This window comes from Myotis daubentonii, chromosome 19 (genome assembly GCF_963259705.1).
Source record: "Myotis daubentonii chromosome 19, mMyoDau2.1, whole genome shotgun sequence".
In the NCBI taxonomy this organism is placed as follows: Eukaryota; Metazoa; Chordata; class Mammalia; order Chiroptera; family Vespertilionidae; genus Myotis; species Myotis daubentonii.
Window position 1 is genome coordinate 27867225 of NC_081858.1, and position 16236 is coordinate 27883460.

The following is a 16236-nucleotide window of genomic DNA, read 5'->3' on the forward strand; positions in this document are numbered from 1 at the left end:
GCCAGGCCCAGCGGCCTGACCTCTGGTGCTAGAGGAGCCGGATGTCCCGAGGCTGGGGCTCTGACCGCTGGATCCCAACCCTGGCGCCTGCTGAGTGGCCCGGTAGGCTCCCGGAAGGGCCTGAGCTTTGGGGAGGGGGGGAGGGTCAGGCGGGATTGCACTTGGGATCTCAGGATTCCTCTCCGTGGAGGTCGGAGGTCCCGTCTCCAGGCCTCGGTTTTCCTGTAGGGAGGTGCCTGGGCCCTGAAGGAGGCCCCCGGCCGTGGGGTGGGGTGGGGGTAGGTGGGCAGGAGTTAACAGGTTTTGCTGGGATCTCGAGGGAGGTGCTGATTGGGGAGGGAGGGACCCGGGTGGGGAAGGAGGACCAGAGCCCGGGATTCCGGAGAGAAGCCGCCCAGCCCCACCCCGCGGTGCTGTCCCTCCTGGAGTTTGCATAATCTCTGTGTTCCCCTCCCTCCTGGCGGTGCAGGTGAGGAAACTGAGGCCCAGCCGAGAAGGTGGGCCCTGGGAGGGGCAGCACTAGGAAGCCCAGGCAGCCCCCCGAGGCACGGGCAGGCTGGCGGGGAGGGTCCCGGCCTGGAATCCACTCCGGCCCTGTCCCCGGGGCTGGGTGTGCAAACAGGCAGATAGGCTCTCCCAGACCCTCTTCTCAAGGTCTCCGATCTGGGCTGCGACCTGCTCCACCTCCAGGTCCGCCAGCCTGTTCCCCGGGCACCGCCCCTCTCGGGTGGCAGGCGAGCCGGAGTTGCGCCAGAGAGGTGGCACCTGCAGGCACCAGGGAAACCAGTCTCGGGGGTTGGGAACACACGTCCCAGCTGGGCTGCTGGGGGCTTGGACACCTGCTGTGGGCACGAGGCAGGTTCGGGAGAAGCTAGGAAAATTCCGTGGCAAGTGGGATGGGGGAACGGAGGCAGAGAGACCCCCTGACCTTTCATAGCGCAGCTCATGGGTGTAGACGGCCATGACCTCTGCTCCCCACAGATAACATCTAGGCCTCCGTGGGTATTTCAGCCCCAGGCCCAGAGAAGCAGCAAAACCAGGACCCGTCGCAATGGCTGATGACCCCCTGCCCGGTGCCGACCGATCGGCAGAGACCAGGACCCTGAAGGGGCACAGCGAGAAAGCCGAGGCAGCTTCTACTCATCAGCCCCTCCACTCCCAGCCTTTGACAAACTCTCAGAACAGCACTGGCCGGTGGTTCAGTGGTTAGAGCGCCGGCCTGCTCACCGATCCTGGCCCCGGGTCAGGGCTCGTCGGGGAGGCAGCCTACGATGTGTCTCTCTCACATCGATGTTCCTCGTCCTCTCTCTCTCTCTCCCTCCCACTCTCTCTGAAAATCACTGGAAAAAATATCCTTAGGTGAGGATGAAGAGTAAAAAAGAAAAAGCCAAAAGACTCTCCGAGAGCGCAGCACGCCCACGCCTTTCCCTTCCTCCTCTTCTCCCCCACAGGCACGAACCCCCTAAACGCCAAGGGTCCTCAGAGACTTGCAACCAGCGGAGCAAGAGGCGGCAGCAGCTCCTCCCAGGCTCACCTCTACCCTGTCTCCCCGGCCCCCTTCCCTCCTCTTCCCACGGGCCAGACCAGCCCCTCCGGGGCTCCTGGTTTCGCTGGCCCCAGCTGTAATAAGTGTGCCCTCAAAGTCACGGACTCGCCCTGTGAAATCTTTCCTGTAGGGCAGCGGTTCTCAACCTTGGCTGCACATTACAATCACTGGAGGAATCTTTTTAAAATCCTGATTTCTGGGCCTCATCCTCCAGAAATTGTTTCTTTGTTACTCATGTTGTGGCCCCACCCCACAACAAAAAAAAACACAAACCCAGAATTTTCGGAGGATGAGGCCCAGAAATCAGCATTTTAAAAAGATTCCCGGGTGATTCTAATGTGCAGCCAAGGTTGAGAACCACTGCTGTAGGGAATTGGGAACCCGCACGCCAGCCGAGGCAGACCCGCTGGGGGCCTGGGGGCCTGGGCCCCTCTGCGGAAACAGGCCGGGGGTGGGCACTGAGGCCCAGACGGGGAGCAGCCGGACACCCAGCCTGGACTCAGCCCAGGCCCAGGTGTCCCCGGGGCCGCATTAGGGAAGGACGGTGGTGGGAATGCCCGGCGGGCTGAGGTTCCCAGGAAGGGGGTCCGTGGACCAGGAGAAAGGAAGGCGCCGTTTCCTCTTTCTAGCCCGGCACTCAAGCTGCATTTATTATTGATTGCAGAGAGGAAGGGAGAGGGAGAGAGAGAAACATCAGTGAGAAGAGTCATGGATTGGCTGCCTCCTGCACGCCCCCTCCTGGGAATCAAGCCCGCAACCAGGGCAAGTGCCCTGACTGGAAATCAAACCCGGACTCTTCAGTCTGCATGCTGACACTCTATCCACTGAGCCACCCAGCCAGGCCCAAGGAGAGTCTTGGAAAGAGGAAGGGAGAAGCTCAGTTGGTTGGCTCCCGTACACACCGAGGCACGTGTCCTGACGGACTGCCGCCTTTCGGTGCGAGAACAACGCCCAACCACCCTGTATCCTGCACGGAGCCCCCCTCGTGTGGCTGGTCCTGCGAGAGGGCGTGTGGGGGCCCTTCCTGATGCAGACCCTGCCCCTCAGGCCCCACCACATTGGGGTGCAAGCCAGCTCCTCAGCACAGCCTGGGCCCTGCCTGCCCCCTAGCCTCCGCCATCCCCACACCAGAGGGACCAGCCCTCACCCGTGTCCTCGAGGGGACCTCCTCACCCCCTTCCCAGAAGGGTCTGTCCTGCATGGCTCCGGCCTGGGCACCTGGGGCTGCAGCAGGCCTACGGGAGGAGGAGCCAGGGACTCTGGACAGCGATTGGCTGAAGGAGGCCCGTGAACAAAGAGTCAGAAAGAACGGTTGCATCTTTATTAGAAAAGAAACCAAAAAAGGGAGTGGGGGGACCCGACATGGGCAGGGCCCGCTTGTCGGCTCTCCTGGCCGCGGCCCTGGCTGGGCTGGGGCACGGCGAGTCAGCATTTCATAGAAAAGGCGGCCGCGGTGCCAACTCCCACCCATCGCCGTCCTTTTCTGGCGGCTGAGTTGGGCCTCCCCTGGGCCCCACTTGGTGGGGTCAGCCCCCAACCCAGGCGGGCAGGGAGGAGGCCACGTGGGACGGAGGCCCGGCAGCTGGGGGTGCACTGGGCCCTGGGGTGTGGCGGGCCCGGCAGTGGGGGTGCGCTGGGCCCTGGGGTGTGACGGGCCCGGCAGCTGGGGGTGCGCTGGGCCCCAGGCGTGGCGTCCGGCCCTCAGATGTCCATGTAGTCGTCCTCGTCCGTGTCGCTCTCCAGTGAGGACTCCTGGCTGGACGTCTCCAGGACCTCCAGGGCTGGCTGGCACAGGCTCTCCTTCCGCACGGTGGCAGCCGACTGGGCAGACAGGATGGCTGACTGCAGACCGGGCAGGGCACTGGTCAGGCGGCCGGCCCGGCCCCAGGCCCCCGCCGCCCGAGCGCCCACCAGCCCCCACCAGCCCCGCCCAGCCCGTCACCTTCAGCTTCTGCTTGGTCTCCTCCGAGATGCTGCCCTTGGGCGAGAGCAGGGTCGGGGTGGGCGGCGTGACGGTGATCTCGGGGGGGAACTTGGTGGCGGCCGAGGGGATGACCAACTTCGGCATGTTGGGCAGGGGGCGAGCTTTGGCCCGGCCGGGCTCCGCCTGGCCCAGGTGGCCCTCGGGGGGCTGGGCGCTCCCACTGCTGGGCACCCTGGAGCTGGCAGCTGGGGGTGGGCCACGGGCTGAGCCGGGCTCAGTCTCCTGGGCCTACCTGCCCCTCCCCAATTCGGACCCAGAGCCCAGGGTGCCCACTGTCCCTTCACACTCGGGCGGCACGGGCTCCGTGTGCCGGAGCCGGAGGCAGCAGCTGCACGGCCAGCCCCTGGGGAGCTGTGGGAGCCTGGCTGGCCTCCACGTTCCTGCGAGCGCTGCCTTTATAAGGAGCCCATCCTCAGCGCAGGCGGCGCCAGCCCTGCCTCCGAGGGGGCCTCGCCGGCTGGGGCGGCGGACGGCAATGGGCTCTGACCGGGGCCACTGGCCAGCCCCTGTGCCTGCCTGCCCCGCCCCTGTGCCTGCCTCCCGGCCCCATTGGGCACCCTCCGCCCCGTAAGCAGCTGGGCCTGGGCTCCGCCTGCCCTCGCTTCTCCCTGTCCTACCCCTCCCTCCTCCCCTACTCCTCCCTCCTCCCCATCCCCGGGGCCTCCCCTCCCTGTACCCCCATCCTCCAAGGAAGGGAGGCGCTGCTGCTGGGAAGCCCACCCTGGCTGCTCTCCAAAGCCTTACCCTGGCCGCCGGTGGGCTCAGCGCCTGGAAGGGGGGCGGCCGCGGCAGGCCAGCCGTGTGGCTCTGCTGGGGCGCCCTGGGGGGTCGTCTTCACCTGCTCGGCACACGGCGGCTCCTGGGGCGGGAAGCCGGCACCCTCCGCCCCCCCTGCCGGCTCCTCTCCCTCTGTGGGCACACAGGGGCGTGCTTACCGCCTCACCCGGCCCGAGGGACAGGGACCCCCCCCCCCTGCCCTGGGACAAGGCCTGGTGAGGCCAGGCTGGTGCTGGCAGGAAACCGCCATCGCCCCTCCCGCACCTGGACCCCGTGCGCCTGACACAGGGGTGGCCACACCGAGGACGAGCCCCCATCGCCCAGCTCAGAGGAAGGGCGATCAGAACGAGTCAGTCAGAACTGCTACGACCAGAGTGGATGGAGCGGGATGTTGGCACTGTGCCCTCCCACCAGGCCGCACCTTCCCTGGCACGGGCAGGGCCAGGAACTGGCCTTGGTTGAGCCAAGGACTGGATGGGCCGGAGGGACGGAGACGGCCCCATGGCCAGCAGCCAGGCCATTAGCCAGCCGCCTGCTTGCTCCCAGGCCCCAGCCCCGCCCGCCTCCGCTCCCAGCTGCATCCAGGCTTCTCCAGGGTCCGGGTCCTGATCCTGCCCCTCCCCCTCCTTACTGGGGCCCAGAATCCCCTGCCACACGGGCCAGCGCTCCTCCCCTCCCCTCCTACTCTGCCATGGAGTGCCCTCTGCCAGGAGCACCCGCCTCCTCCTGCAGGTGAGAGGCCGCGCCCACCCCGGCAGGAATGACAGTTCCTGGTGCCCGACACAGGCCGGCGTGACCAGCCCCGGCCCCTGCCTGCCCCAGCAGCCTGGCAATCAGGGAACAGACCGTCCGCACACAGCGAGGCAGGAGGGGGCTCCTGGGCTCCTGGGCTCCCGTGCGCCCTCCTGGGCCCAGGGGCAGGGAGAGCAGGCCTCCTGCCCCGTGCAGATGGCGCCCTGCAGGAGGCAGGCCCTCTTCCTCCATGAGCCCATCAGCCTGCCCCTGCCCCCCACTCACAGGCCTGCGAGGTCACGGTGTGCACAGGGCCGCACCCACCCGTCTCCTCCTGAGGACTTCACCCCTTTATCTGCTGACCCCAAGATAAAGAGATAAAGCCTTAGCCTCAGCCTTCCTGGGAGGAGGGAACGTTAAACCGGGCCGGTCCCGCCCTCCTTACCGCACTCTGCAGACGGGGAGACTGAGGCACTGGAGGGTGAGGTTCAGAGAGGAGGTGCCGGGTGCGCCCCGGGGTGAGCGGCTGACGAGTAGCAGGGGGCCCTGCCGCACCCCCACTCCCAGCTCAGGGATCACCAGGCTGCAGGGGGCCCTGCCCCACCCCCGCCCACTCCGCAGGCAGGAGCCGACCTGCTGCCTCTGGTGGGAGGGGCCTCACCCCACGATGGACAGGACTGGACTCACCTGGGCCGGGGGAGGCCCTGCTGGGGGTGGCCTCGGGCCTGTGTGGCTGGGGGGGCCCGGGGTCCTTGGACGGGTCTGGGGTGGAAGCTGACGTGCAGGGAGGGCAGGAGGTGGCGGCGGAGGCGGCAGGCAGCGCAGGCCGGGGCTTGGGGTGGGCGTCGCTGGGCCGTGGGAGGTCTGCTGGCACAGGGTCGGGGGCTGCGGGGGCCACAGCCGCAGGGAAGAAGTTCTCTCGACTGTCCTTGGGGTGCTTTGGGGTGGTGGGCGTGTCCCCTGAGGCCTGTGAGGGCGAAAGGGAGGTGAGGCAGCAGGCTGGGCAGCCCGAGCCCGCACTGTCCCGCACTCGGCCCCGCTCTGGCCCAGCTACAGGCCTGCAGCTCTCTACCCGCTGGGGGGCGGGGACGGCACAGCTCCGCAGGAGGGACAGCACAGGGGCCTGGTGCCCTGAGCCCCTCAGAGCAGAGGCGAGGACCCACCGTGCTGAGTGGTGGGTCCCCCTGCAGAGGCCGTCAGCTCGGGTGAGCCTCCTGCCGGCGGGGCACCTCGTCAGGCCAGTGCCCCGCGGACCTGCCTCTCCTGACACTGCTTCTGCGTGAGGGCCCGCCCAGCTGCAGGCGGTGGGGTCGCCCCGAGACTGGGGCCCAGTCCGGCGTGGGGTGGGCAGACAGGCCAGGGGGGTGGGCAGCATGGGTCCCGGTCCTCATGACAGAGAAGGGAGCTGAGCCAAAACAGGTCACACAGAGGTGGGTCTGGGCTGTACGATGGTCCCCCCACAGGCCAGTGGTCAGGGGCTCCCCATGGGCCTGAGGCTCAGCTCCCTCCTGCCCACCTCTCCTTGGCCCCACTGACCACAGGCGTGGCCGGTACTGGGTTCTCGGCTGCAGCCCAGGGCCTGGGGTGGGAGGCCCCGCCCCGGCCGCAGGGTGGGGCTCACCTGTCTCTGGGCGGCGGCCCCCAGGTGCACCTGACAGAACTTCACGGCCTGCTCCAGCGCAGCCTCCTCGTCCACCTGAGCAGGAGACACCCCGAGTCAGAGGCCTGGCCCGGCTCCTGAGAAGCCTCTCCGTCCCCGCGGTCGGCCCCCAGGACCAGAGCTCTGGCCCATCCGGCCACGCCCAGTTCATGCCCGTGACCACACTCTTTAAAAAAAAATCGATTTCAGAGGAGGAGGGAGAGAAACATCAATGAAGAGACTCATGGATCGGCTGCCTCCTGCACGCCCCCCACTGGGGATCGAGCCCGCAACCCTGGCACGTGCATAGGTCAACCGACTGAGCCTCGCTGGCCAGGCCAAAGATTGCTTCTTGTGTGCGTCCTGACCGGAGACTGAACCTGAAACCTGGTATCAGGAGGACTCTCCGACCAGGCGGAAATCCCTGGTAGTGGAGGAGGAGCGATGGGCCCGACACATTTTTTTTTTTTTTAAAAAAGGAAAGTACAGTCGGAAGGACGACGGCTCCTCGCGTATCCAGGAAGGTCTCTGGGGAAGGGCCCTGAGCCCGTCACGCGGTGGCCTCAGGGTCTCCCTGCCCTGGATTCGGTAGATTTCTGTAAGTGGCTCATTTCCTTTGGAACTGAACACAGACTTGTGAAAGCGGGGCATGTGTTTTGTGCATTTACCCAGTCTTACGGGTAGCGACACGTGCAGGTGCACCGTGTGTAAAGCACACAGCTCGGTGCCCTGACACGCTCACTGTTTCTCTGAGCGGGGACCCCAGGGCAGTGGACAGAGGGGTGGTGGGAACCACACCTGGTACACCCCCAAGCCAGGCCCTCGAACACCGGGAGACAGACGGCTCCGCGGGCAGGACCCGCCGCCCGCACCCACCTGCTTGATGAGCATGTACGTCTCGGCCATGATCCTCTCGATGCGGCCCAGGTCGTAGGCCACGCCCTTCTGGCCCTGCTGCCACACGCGGTAGGCGTCCAGCAGCAGCGTCTTGCCCGACTCCGTGTCCTCCAGGAGCTTCCTCTTGCGGCTGGGCCGAGGCGGCGGCTCCTCGGGGTGGCCACCTGCCCTCGGGGCGGAGGTGGCCGTGGCAGAGGCGGCCATGGCAGGGGCCGGCGGGGTCGGGGTGAGCGGGCCGGGCTGCTGCCTGGCGCTGATGCTCAGCTCCTCCAGGGACAGCTCGGCGGGCCGGCTCTCCGGGGCCCGATCCCGCGGGGAGCGGCCTGGCGGCAGGGGCAGCGCCCGCTCGGAGTCCAGGCGGCGAGCGGCGGCCTCACCGGTGTCCATGGGCTCCGTGGGGCCCACCCGGGGGCTCTCCTTGTCCTTCCGCTCCCCGCCCAGGTCTGCACCGTCTCCCGCGTCCATGGCCACGGGCCGGTGGTTGAGGGGAGACGCTTTGCCCCCTGGCTCGGCCCCGGGCCCTGAGCCATCAGCCAGGGGGGGCTTCTTGGTGTGGGGGAGGCCCTCCTGGCCGTCCTCGGGGCTGGCCTTGTGGGAGACGTCGGTGGTCATCCTGGCTCCGGGGAGGCCGCAGGCCTTGAGCCCTGGGCGTTCTGACCCCTGGAGAAGCCGAAGGGAGAGACGCAGCCTCGGTGTCTCCACCGAAAAGCACCGGGGCACCAGGCTTGCCCAGCCAAGGCCACTCTGGCCCTGCCCACCCGCCTGAGGAAGGCCCTCCCTGCCGGACCCCCAGCCTGGAGAGGGCAGTGGGGCTGGAGGGGTCCGGCTGCAGACAGGCCTGGGCCAGGCCAGCTTCCCTCAGCATGAGCCTCGGGGCAGCCCTGGGCCCGGGTGGGGGGTGGCCGGCCAGGCCTGCTGCAGGGCCAGTCCTGTCCTAGGCTCTCACGTGGCCCCCGTGCAGAGGCCGGGGGAGGGGTTAGAGGGCTGCCCTGGGCCCTGCACCCCAGCCCAGCCAGCCCCACTGGGCAGGGGTCTACAGGGGACCGTTCTCACCCAGGTCCCATCTGCTCAGCCAGTGGCCCACCCCCTGCGCCTCCGGTGCTCAGCTGTAGAACAGGCGAGGACTGCGCAGGCAGGGACCGTGGGCCGGGCGCTCAGAGCCCCGCTCAGCCAGCGGGCAGAGACCGTGGGCGGGCACTCAGAGCCCCGCTCAGCCAGCGGGCAGGGACCGTGGCCGGGCACTCAGAGCCCCGCTCAGCCAGTGGAGCTGGCGGGCGAGGGGACGGCCGGCTTTGCCATCTGTTTTGTCGTTACAGATGCTATTAGCAGGGCTCAGGGCTGGGACAGGGAGCCGTGGGCGCAGCAGCCTGGGGAATGTCACTATCACCCCCACTGACCACAAGCCCACGTCTGCCTCACGTGCTGGCACCTGGCTACGTGCGTGCGCATGACTGTGCTGAACTCCCACCCGGGGCGGCAGGAGGTGCCATTCACAGGCGGAGACAGGGGGGCACGAGGAGTGACCGCGGGGCCGGGACCCCAGGGGGGAAGGAGGGTGCGGCGGTACCTCCGCGAGCTCGCTCAGCGAGTCCTCCAGCACCTTCACCGTGAGGATGAAGGCCCGCTGCGCCAGGACCTGGCGGTCGGCATCTCGCAGATACTTCCTGCAGGCACACGGGGGGCAGAGAGGGTGGCAGAGTGTCACACAGCACTGCTGGGCGGGGGCCAAGGCCCTCCTGTCCCGGAAAACCTGCCCGACCCTCAGGTGCCCATCTGCCCGGGTCTGCTCTCCAGGAGGTGCCCTGGGCTCGCAGTGGGCGGGGCCAGCTCAGTGAGAGCCGGGGCTCTGGCTTCTCCCCCACAAACCTGTGCACCCCAGGCCCCACCGAGGCCCCTGCCCAGCGCCCGGCACAGGACAGCTGAATGAGACGGCGAGGAGGGGAGGCGGCACAGGCATGGGGACAGCTGCCGGCAGCGCGGGGACCCACAGCTGGGCCAGACCTTGTGACTGCATCTCTCCTGGGTCCCCCACGCCCCCTGCACGTGGCAGCTGTGGCGGGTGTCCCTGGGTCCTGCGTGCCCCCTGCACGTGGCAGCTGTGGCGGGTGTCCCTGGGTCCTGCGTGCCCCCTGCCCTTTCCGGCAGAGGGTTCCCTGGCTGCCTCTGAGGCCCTGGCCCTCCTGGAGCCTGGCCTGCTGTTACTGGCGCTCACCTGGGACACCCAGCTCTGACCTGGCCGGTTTTCCCACGACCTGGGGAACAGGAGGGGGAAGACTGGACCGTCAGAGTCCCAGTGGGGAAACCAAGCCCCGCAGGAGCCGGCGCTCCCCGCACTGGGCGCTGGGCGGTGCGCGTGCACCCCAGGCTCTGGCAGAGAGGCCGAGCGGAGGGCCGCGCGCTGCACTCACTTGCCCTGGTCCGGGGTGCGCTGCAGCATGGAGGACACCCTCAGCAGGGTGCCGTGGTCCCGCAGCTGGGCCAGCACCTTGAGCAGCAGCACGATGGAGCGGTTCATGTGCCAGGCGAAGCTGCCTGGCCGGTCGATCTCGTCCACGGGGATCCGCCAGATGCCCTGCAGGGTGATGGGGGGGGAGGGTGAGAAGGGCTGCACCCGGCGCAGCCACGGTGCCAGGGGACTCTGCCCAAGGGGGTGGAAGTGTGGCCACCCCACCTTGCTCCCCCCCCAAACGGCATGAGAGGGTCCCCATGCTGCTGTGCTCCCCCCTTTTGAATGCGTCCACGGCACTTGATCTGTGTCTCCTACGGGAAGCACGCGGGTCGCAACTGATCAGCGACAACCACTGGTCAAATAGGAAGCTCTGTGCCTCCTGCCTGCACAGGCGGACTCGCAGGGAGCCCAATTCCTGGAGCTAAACTGAGGGTCAAAAGGTCGCAGCCATGAGCGTGAGCGTCTGGCAGGTGTCGCCAGCCAGGTGCAGGCGGGGACCGGCCCCCACGCGCACTCCCTCCAGCAGCATCGGGGAAGCCAGGTTTGAGCAGGAAATGACCTGGGCTCCTAGGATGCTCGGTCCCACTAACGCGCCTTTGTCCGCGGTTTGTTCTGGCCAAGACCCCTTAGCCACTCCTCACCCGTCCTGCCCGCCGTCTGAAGGCTGGGCCGGGGCAGGGCTGGCTCTGGGGAGCACCCCCCGCCTCTGCCAAGCCTCCGACCCGAGGGCCAGGGAGTGGCTGACAGCGAGTGGCCTCAGGCCCGAGGCCAGGACAGGAGGACGAACGTGGGGCCTGGGAAGGGCTGGCAGCCCCCAGACAGGCCCGTGGCCAACGCCCTCGAGAAATCCCAGCTCGGAACGGACCAGGGCCGTGAGCGATGCTGCCTCCTCCGCACGGGCCCACAGTGCGGGGTCCAGGCGGTGCCCCCCAGGCCTGGTCCCTGATGACGGCCTGGCACCCACCCACCAGGCCAGGGAGGGGAGCGGGCACCTCCCGCCCGGAACCATTCGAGCAAGAGGACCTGAGACCCTCAGCTCCGGGCTGCCCCCAGGTGACCCTGGCAGCCCACCCTGTTCTGACGCAGCGGCCGGCCGGGAAGGTGCTGCTTCTGTCACCCGCCAGGCCCCGCAGTGAGGACTGGTCCTGCGAGGCCCTACAGACATCAGCGTGGTCCTCACCACAGCTTCGCACTCAGAGAAAGCCCTCGGGTCACGCAGCCGGCCCCCGACCCCTGAGGATCAGAGGGAAGCTCGGCCGTGGCCCCTGGGTAACAGGAAGGGGAGGAACGCGGGCAGCACTGCCCAGCCTCCTGCCGCCACCACAGGCGCGTGCCGGCGGCCGGGGCCACAGGCGGCTGGGACCTGGGTGTGACCGCGCTGCTGGGTCTCACTCTACCACAGAGCCACACCCCACGGAACCTCCTCAGGAGCCACCAGGAAGGACGAGAAAAGGGTCACATTTGCCCCCAGATCGTGTCTGGGGTGGGTGTGAGGAGAGTGGCACTGACTTCTCTGGGCCCCTCCTACGCCACCCCTGCCATCCACACCTGTGCGGCCAGGGCACAGGCGAGGGGGAAGGGGGAGAGGGGGTCTGGAGACGGCCCCCGGGGACTCGGGGTCAACCTGGCCGAGAGGTGGGCAGAGGCAGGGGTCGTGGGGGCCTCAGATATGGTGCCAGTGCCGTGAGGCTCCAGGTACTTGGGGTATCTGGGCCTCAATGTCTGTCCTCCACGCCGACAAGGGGGTGCCCACCTCGGTCCGCACATCTGGGGCGCTCAGCGCCTCGGGGGAGACCTATTCCACCTCCAGGGCATTACTAGGAAAGGCCCCTCCTCACACTGTGCTGGAACCCAAGCCCGCCCCGTGTACCCCTAAACCCCTGCCCCAGCTCAGGCCTCATCCAGCCTCTTCCTTCTTCTCTTGCCCCCCAAATCCATCCACCCGGCCCGGGCCCGGGCCAGCTTGGGAAGGACAGCACGCAGCCTCCCTCCCTGCTTACGGCCCCGCAGGGCCTCCTGCACCCACTCAGCGGCTCTGAGCCGTGCGGCTCTCACACCTCTCTTGCCTCAACTCAGGACACTTACCGCCCACTCGCATGGCTGTGAATCTCACAATTCTTAAGATGGCCTCCTGCCTCCTCTGCCCAGCTGACATCACCTCCTCCCTGAAGCCCTGCTTGCTTGCTGCCCCCCTAAGACGCTGCCGGGACCGCGGGGGGCCAGCCCTCCGATGGGCGGGGGGGTGAGGGGGTGGTCGTAGCTGCCGATGGGCCCCCGCCCCCCCTCCCCAAGGGGAGAATCAAACGGGATATGCCCTAGACAGGAGCGGGTCTCCTTCAGCTCTGGGCCTGTCCCTGGGGCCCCGACACACACCTGGCTGAGCAAGGCTCGGGGAGGGCTGGCTCCCGCACCCCCGCGGCCCCTCGCCTGCAGATTGCCAAGGTGGCAGGTGCACCCAGCCCTGCACGGGGGACGGGAGCAGGCAGTGACACTTTTCTGCACTGAAAAGGCAACAGCCAGTCCCCACCCCACACTCACTGGGACGGGCAGGGCCCCGGCCACACAGGCGGCACGGGCCGGGCTCCTGGTGGGGCGAGGGAGGGCCAGAGCTCCTCCCCCGAAAACAGGGCTGTGGAGGCCCTGCCGGGGCAACACTCTGGCTCTCAGCAGGGCAGGGCAGGGCAGGGCGGGCAGTGGGCACAGCGGCCCTCACAGGTGGGGGCTAGGGCCCCTGTGGACAGGGATCCCATGCACCTGCTCTGCACCCAGGTTCTGGAACGGAAGCCAAGAGGCATGTTTGATTCTCCCCTTGGGGAGGGGGGGCGGGGGCCCATCGGCAGCTATGGAAACTCCCTGCCAGCCCCGTGCTCTGCGGGGCTCATGGGGACTGCGCAGCGCAGCCCCACACGCCAGCCTCGCCAGGGATCGTGGCGCCAGGGCTGCCGCCTGGTCACTGAAGCGAGGCAATCCTCATCCGAGACGCGTTCTGCAGGCACGCCTCCCGTCACACACGCACTGCGCGCCCACTCGCTCCCTTTGGGATTCCCCCTCCTTCCTGCATCCCCTCCCGGATCGAGGATGCTGCCCACAGGAACCTGTGGCATCAGTTACACAATCGTGCCCACGCGCCAACAGCTTGGCTGGCTGACGCTGCTCACTGGGGAGGTAGGAAGCCGCGGCCCAGCGAGGCAGCCTGCCCCCACCACACTGGACGGCCGCCGAGCCCAGGCTGCCTGTGGGTTCCCTCCTCAAGTTAGGGCTGGAGGGCCTGTCTGAGCAGCCTCTCCATGGCCAGGCAAGGGCCCCTGCGCCCCAGAGCCAGACTCCCGAGGGGCTTCCAGCTAATCCCCGCAGAGGGCCAGCGCCAGGACGCACCCCATGCGGTCAGGCCTGGCCGTATCCCTGCATAGGAGAGCTCCCTACCCACCCATATCCCTTCCAGGGAGAGGGCCCCAATCAATCCCTTTGCCTCCCAGATGCACGCGCGCAGGCATAACACAAAGCCACCTGGCCCGGCTGGCGGCTGAGCCGAGGGGAGAGCAGGCTCTGCTCTGTCCGGTGAGTGCCTTTGGGCTGGGGAAGAGCCTGGCAGCTGCACAGAAAGCCAAGTGCACGCAGGGACCCGGGCCATGCGGATGGTCAGCCACGCCCCCCAATGGGAGCGCTACTCGTGGGACAGACACACGTGGTCGCCATCCAGGTTGAGGGGACGGAAGAGGCAGTTACCAGGGTGACAGGCCGAGAGCAGGAATTTGGGGAGGAGTCACCAGGGGGAGCCAGAGAGAAGCCCAGGAGGAGCAGGAGCTGGAAGAGGGGGGCCTCTCCCAACGGGGACAGGGGCAGCCCCCAGGGCCGACTCCGTGTCGCCTGGGTGTCCTGAGCGGAAGGAGCCAGGGCGCGTGGCGTCTGCCTTAGCTCTGACTCAGCGTATACAGCACATGTATTCTCCCGCATCATCAAAAACTCCCCACCATTCAAAACGGCCACGGCGCGTCACCCCACGGGATCCCCTCACCAGTCAAGTCCCCACTGGTGGGTGCTGGGGTCTGAGTCTTCAGGGTTATTATGAAGGTGACTGGCTGGCCCGGCCGCGTGGCTCAGTGGTTGAGCGTCGACCTATGAACCAGGACACGATTCAATTCCCAGTCAGGGCACGTGCCTGAGTTGCGGGCTCGATCCCCAGTAGGGGGCGTGCAGGAGGCAGCTGATCAATGATTCTCTCATCATTGAGGTTTCTCTCTTCACTCCCTCTCCCTTCCTCTCTGGAGTTGATTAAAAAAAAAAAAGTGAGCTGAACAGCCGTCTCCCGGTGGCTTCCCCTGCTCCTGCTCCTCAGGATGGAGCCGAGGGCCACGCGGGCAGACGGGCGGGCGGCAGCCGTGCTCCCCGGGGCAGGCTGGGCCTCTGTCTTCCTGGGCCTCCAGCCCGCCGGGCCCAGGTGCCGTGTGACGATGAGGAGCATGGCTTCCCGGCCCCTCTGCGTCCACAGCCCTGTCCACAGAGAACGCAGGGCTGGAGCACCCAGGGGAGAGCCCCCGGCAGAGGGATCCCTCCAGCCCCCCTGGCACGGCCCGCGGTGACTCAGCTTCGAGCAGGCGAGGGCGGGCGCCTGCGGCAGCCCAGTCCCAGGAGCAGCAGGCGCGGGGCTGGCGGAGAGGCTGCGGGGAGGACCAGCTGCTGTGGGGGCCGCTGGCCTGGAGTGCGGGAGGGAGCCCCACGGCACGGAGGGAGCTGGGGCAGCCTCGCTCCCCGAGAAGCACCAAGTTGTTTCCAGGCCAGTGATGGCGAACCTTTTGAGCTCGGCGTGCCAGCATTTTGAAAAACCCTAACTTAACTCTGGTGCCGTGTCACATAGAGAAATTTTTTGATCTTTGCAACCACAGTAAAACAAAGATTTATATTTTTGATATTTCATATATTTAAATGCCATTTAACAAAGAAAAATCAACCAAAAAAATGAGTTCGCGTGTCACCTCTGACAGGCGTGTCGTAGGTTCGCCATCGCTGGTCTAGGACAACCACGAGTCGGGGGAAGCTGGGCTGCAGGCCCTGAGGTTAGGAGCGGCCTCAGGGAGAATACCAACACCCTCCACAGTCTTGGGGAGACACCTGTCACCCACAAACGCACAGGAGCCTCCCAAAGGGCAAGCCCACCTGGTGCCTGAGCTCCGGCCACAGCACTGGCAGGGCGGCCCAGCTTCTCCAACACGTGCTCTCACTCAGCCCTCGCCGCGCGCCCCAGGCCCACAGCAGCAGGGATGACCCGCAGAACCCGGCCTCCGGCAGCCATGGGGAACCCTGGGCCCGGGAGGTTTCCTGCTGTCCCGAGGAGCTGACGGCCCTCCCCGTCCCACAGCTCCGAGCCTCCATCTGCTCCAGGCGTGAGATTGGGTGACCCCGGGCAGGCGAGGCTGAACACCCCTGGGGGCAGGAAGTCCTGCGTTCCCACTGCAAACCCCTCAGGGCCGGCGTCTCCGGCTGCAGGGTGTACAGCGGCCGCCAGGGGCGCCATTGCCCTCCCGCCAGGGCGAGGGATTCCCCGCAGCCACAGGTAACCCCCCGGCACAGGCCGGGCCGGGGAAGCCTGCCATTGGCCTGCAGTCGCCCAGGGAGACACGCAGGCTGGGCCCCGAGCTGCCGCGGCGCCCCCTCCCCTCCCCGGGAAACGCCGAAACTACTCGGTGCGTCGGGAGCCGGCGGGCAACTCCTCGGCGGCCCCACCCCGGGCCGGACCCGCGTCCCTCTACCCACTCCTCCCGCTGACGGGCAAGGTCCCGCCCGCTCAGGGCTCGGAACGGACTGGGCACCGCCAAGCGCGGGCGCCACCTCCCGCCCCCGCGCCGCTGTTTGAGCGGGAAGGGCCGCCGCCCCCGGGGGTCCGCTCACCATCCCTGGGAGCGCCCCGCGCAGCTCCTCGTCGCGCCGCCCGCCGCCAAGTTGCTGGGGCCCGAGGCCCGCGAGCAGCTTTCGCTTTCGCGCGCGGCGCACACCCCCGCGCCCGCCCTCCCGCCCGCGGCCCCGGGCTGGGTCGGCGGGGCGCGCTGCGCCGCTGCTCCCGGCGACGCGGGCGTGTGCGGCTCCCGGTGCCCGCCGCCCGCCCCCGCACGCCGCCGCCCGGCCCGCCCTTCCGCCCACCTGACGCCGCGCAGGGCGCCGGCCCCGGGCCAGGGGCGCCGGCCCACCACCCGCCGACTTCCTCCGCGGCGGCGCCC

The 16236-nt window shown here is 68.0% G+C and overlaps 2 protein-coding genes across 6 annotated transcripts in view; one reads left to right on the forward strand and one right to left on the reverse strand.

Annotated features, from left to right (window-relative positions):
- GGT5 (gamma-glutamyltransferase 5) overlaps positions 1-16236 on the forward strand; it is a 95845-nt gene that overhangs the window by 25003 nt on the left and 54606 nt on the right. The gene's annotated exons all lie outside the window — the stretch shown is intronic.
- The window catches only part of CABIN1 (calcineurin binding protein 1), a 75992-nt gene continuing 62609 nt past the window's right edge, over positions 2854-16236 (reverse strand). For 4 of the 5 annotated variants that reach the window (XM_059676480.1, XM_059676478.1, XM_059676481.1 and 1 more), the window contains 8 exons: positions 9984-10147; positions 9143-9239; positions 7555-8235; positions 6661-6735; positions 5727-6006; positions 4275-4439; positions 3489-3715; positions 2854-3388 (listed from right to left, as the gene is read on the reverse strand). In XM_059676480.1, coding sequence (XP_059532463.1) covers positions 3248-3388; positions 3489-3715; positions 4275-4439; positions 5727-6006; positions 6661-6735; positions 7555-8235; positions 9143-9239; positions 9984-10147 — 1830 coding nt within the window. In that variant the 3' untranslated portion in view covers positions 2854-3247. The remainder of the gene's footprint in view (positions 3389-3488; positions 3716-4274; positions 4440-5726; positions 6007-6660; positions 6736-7554; positions 8236-9142; positions 9240-9983; positions 10148-16236) is intronic. The other variant, XM_059676479.1, reaches the window with a different exon arrangement.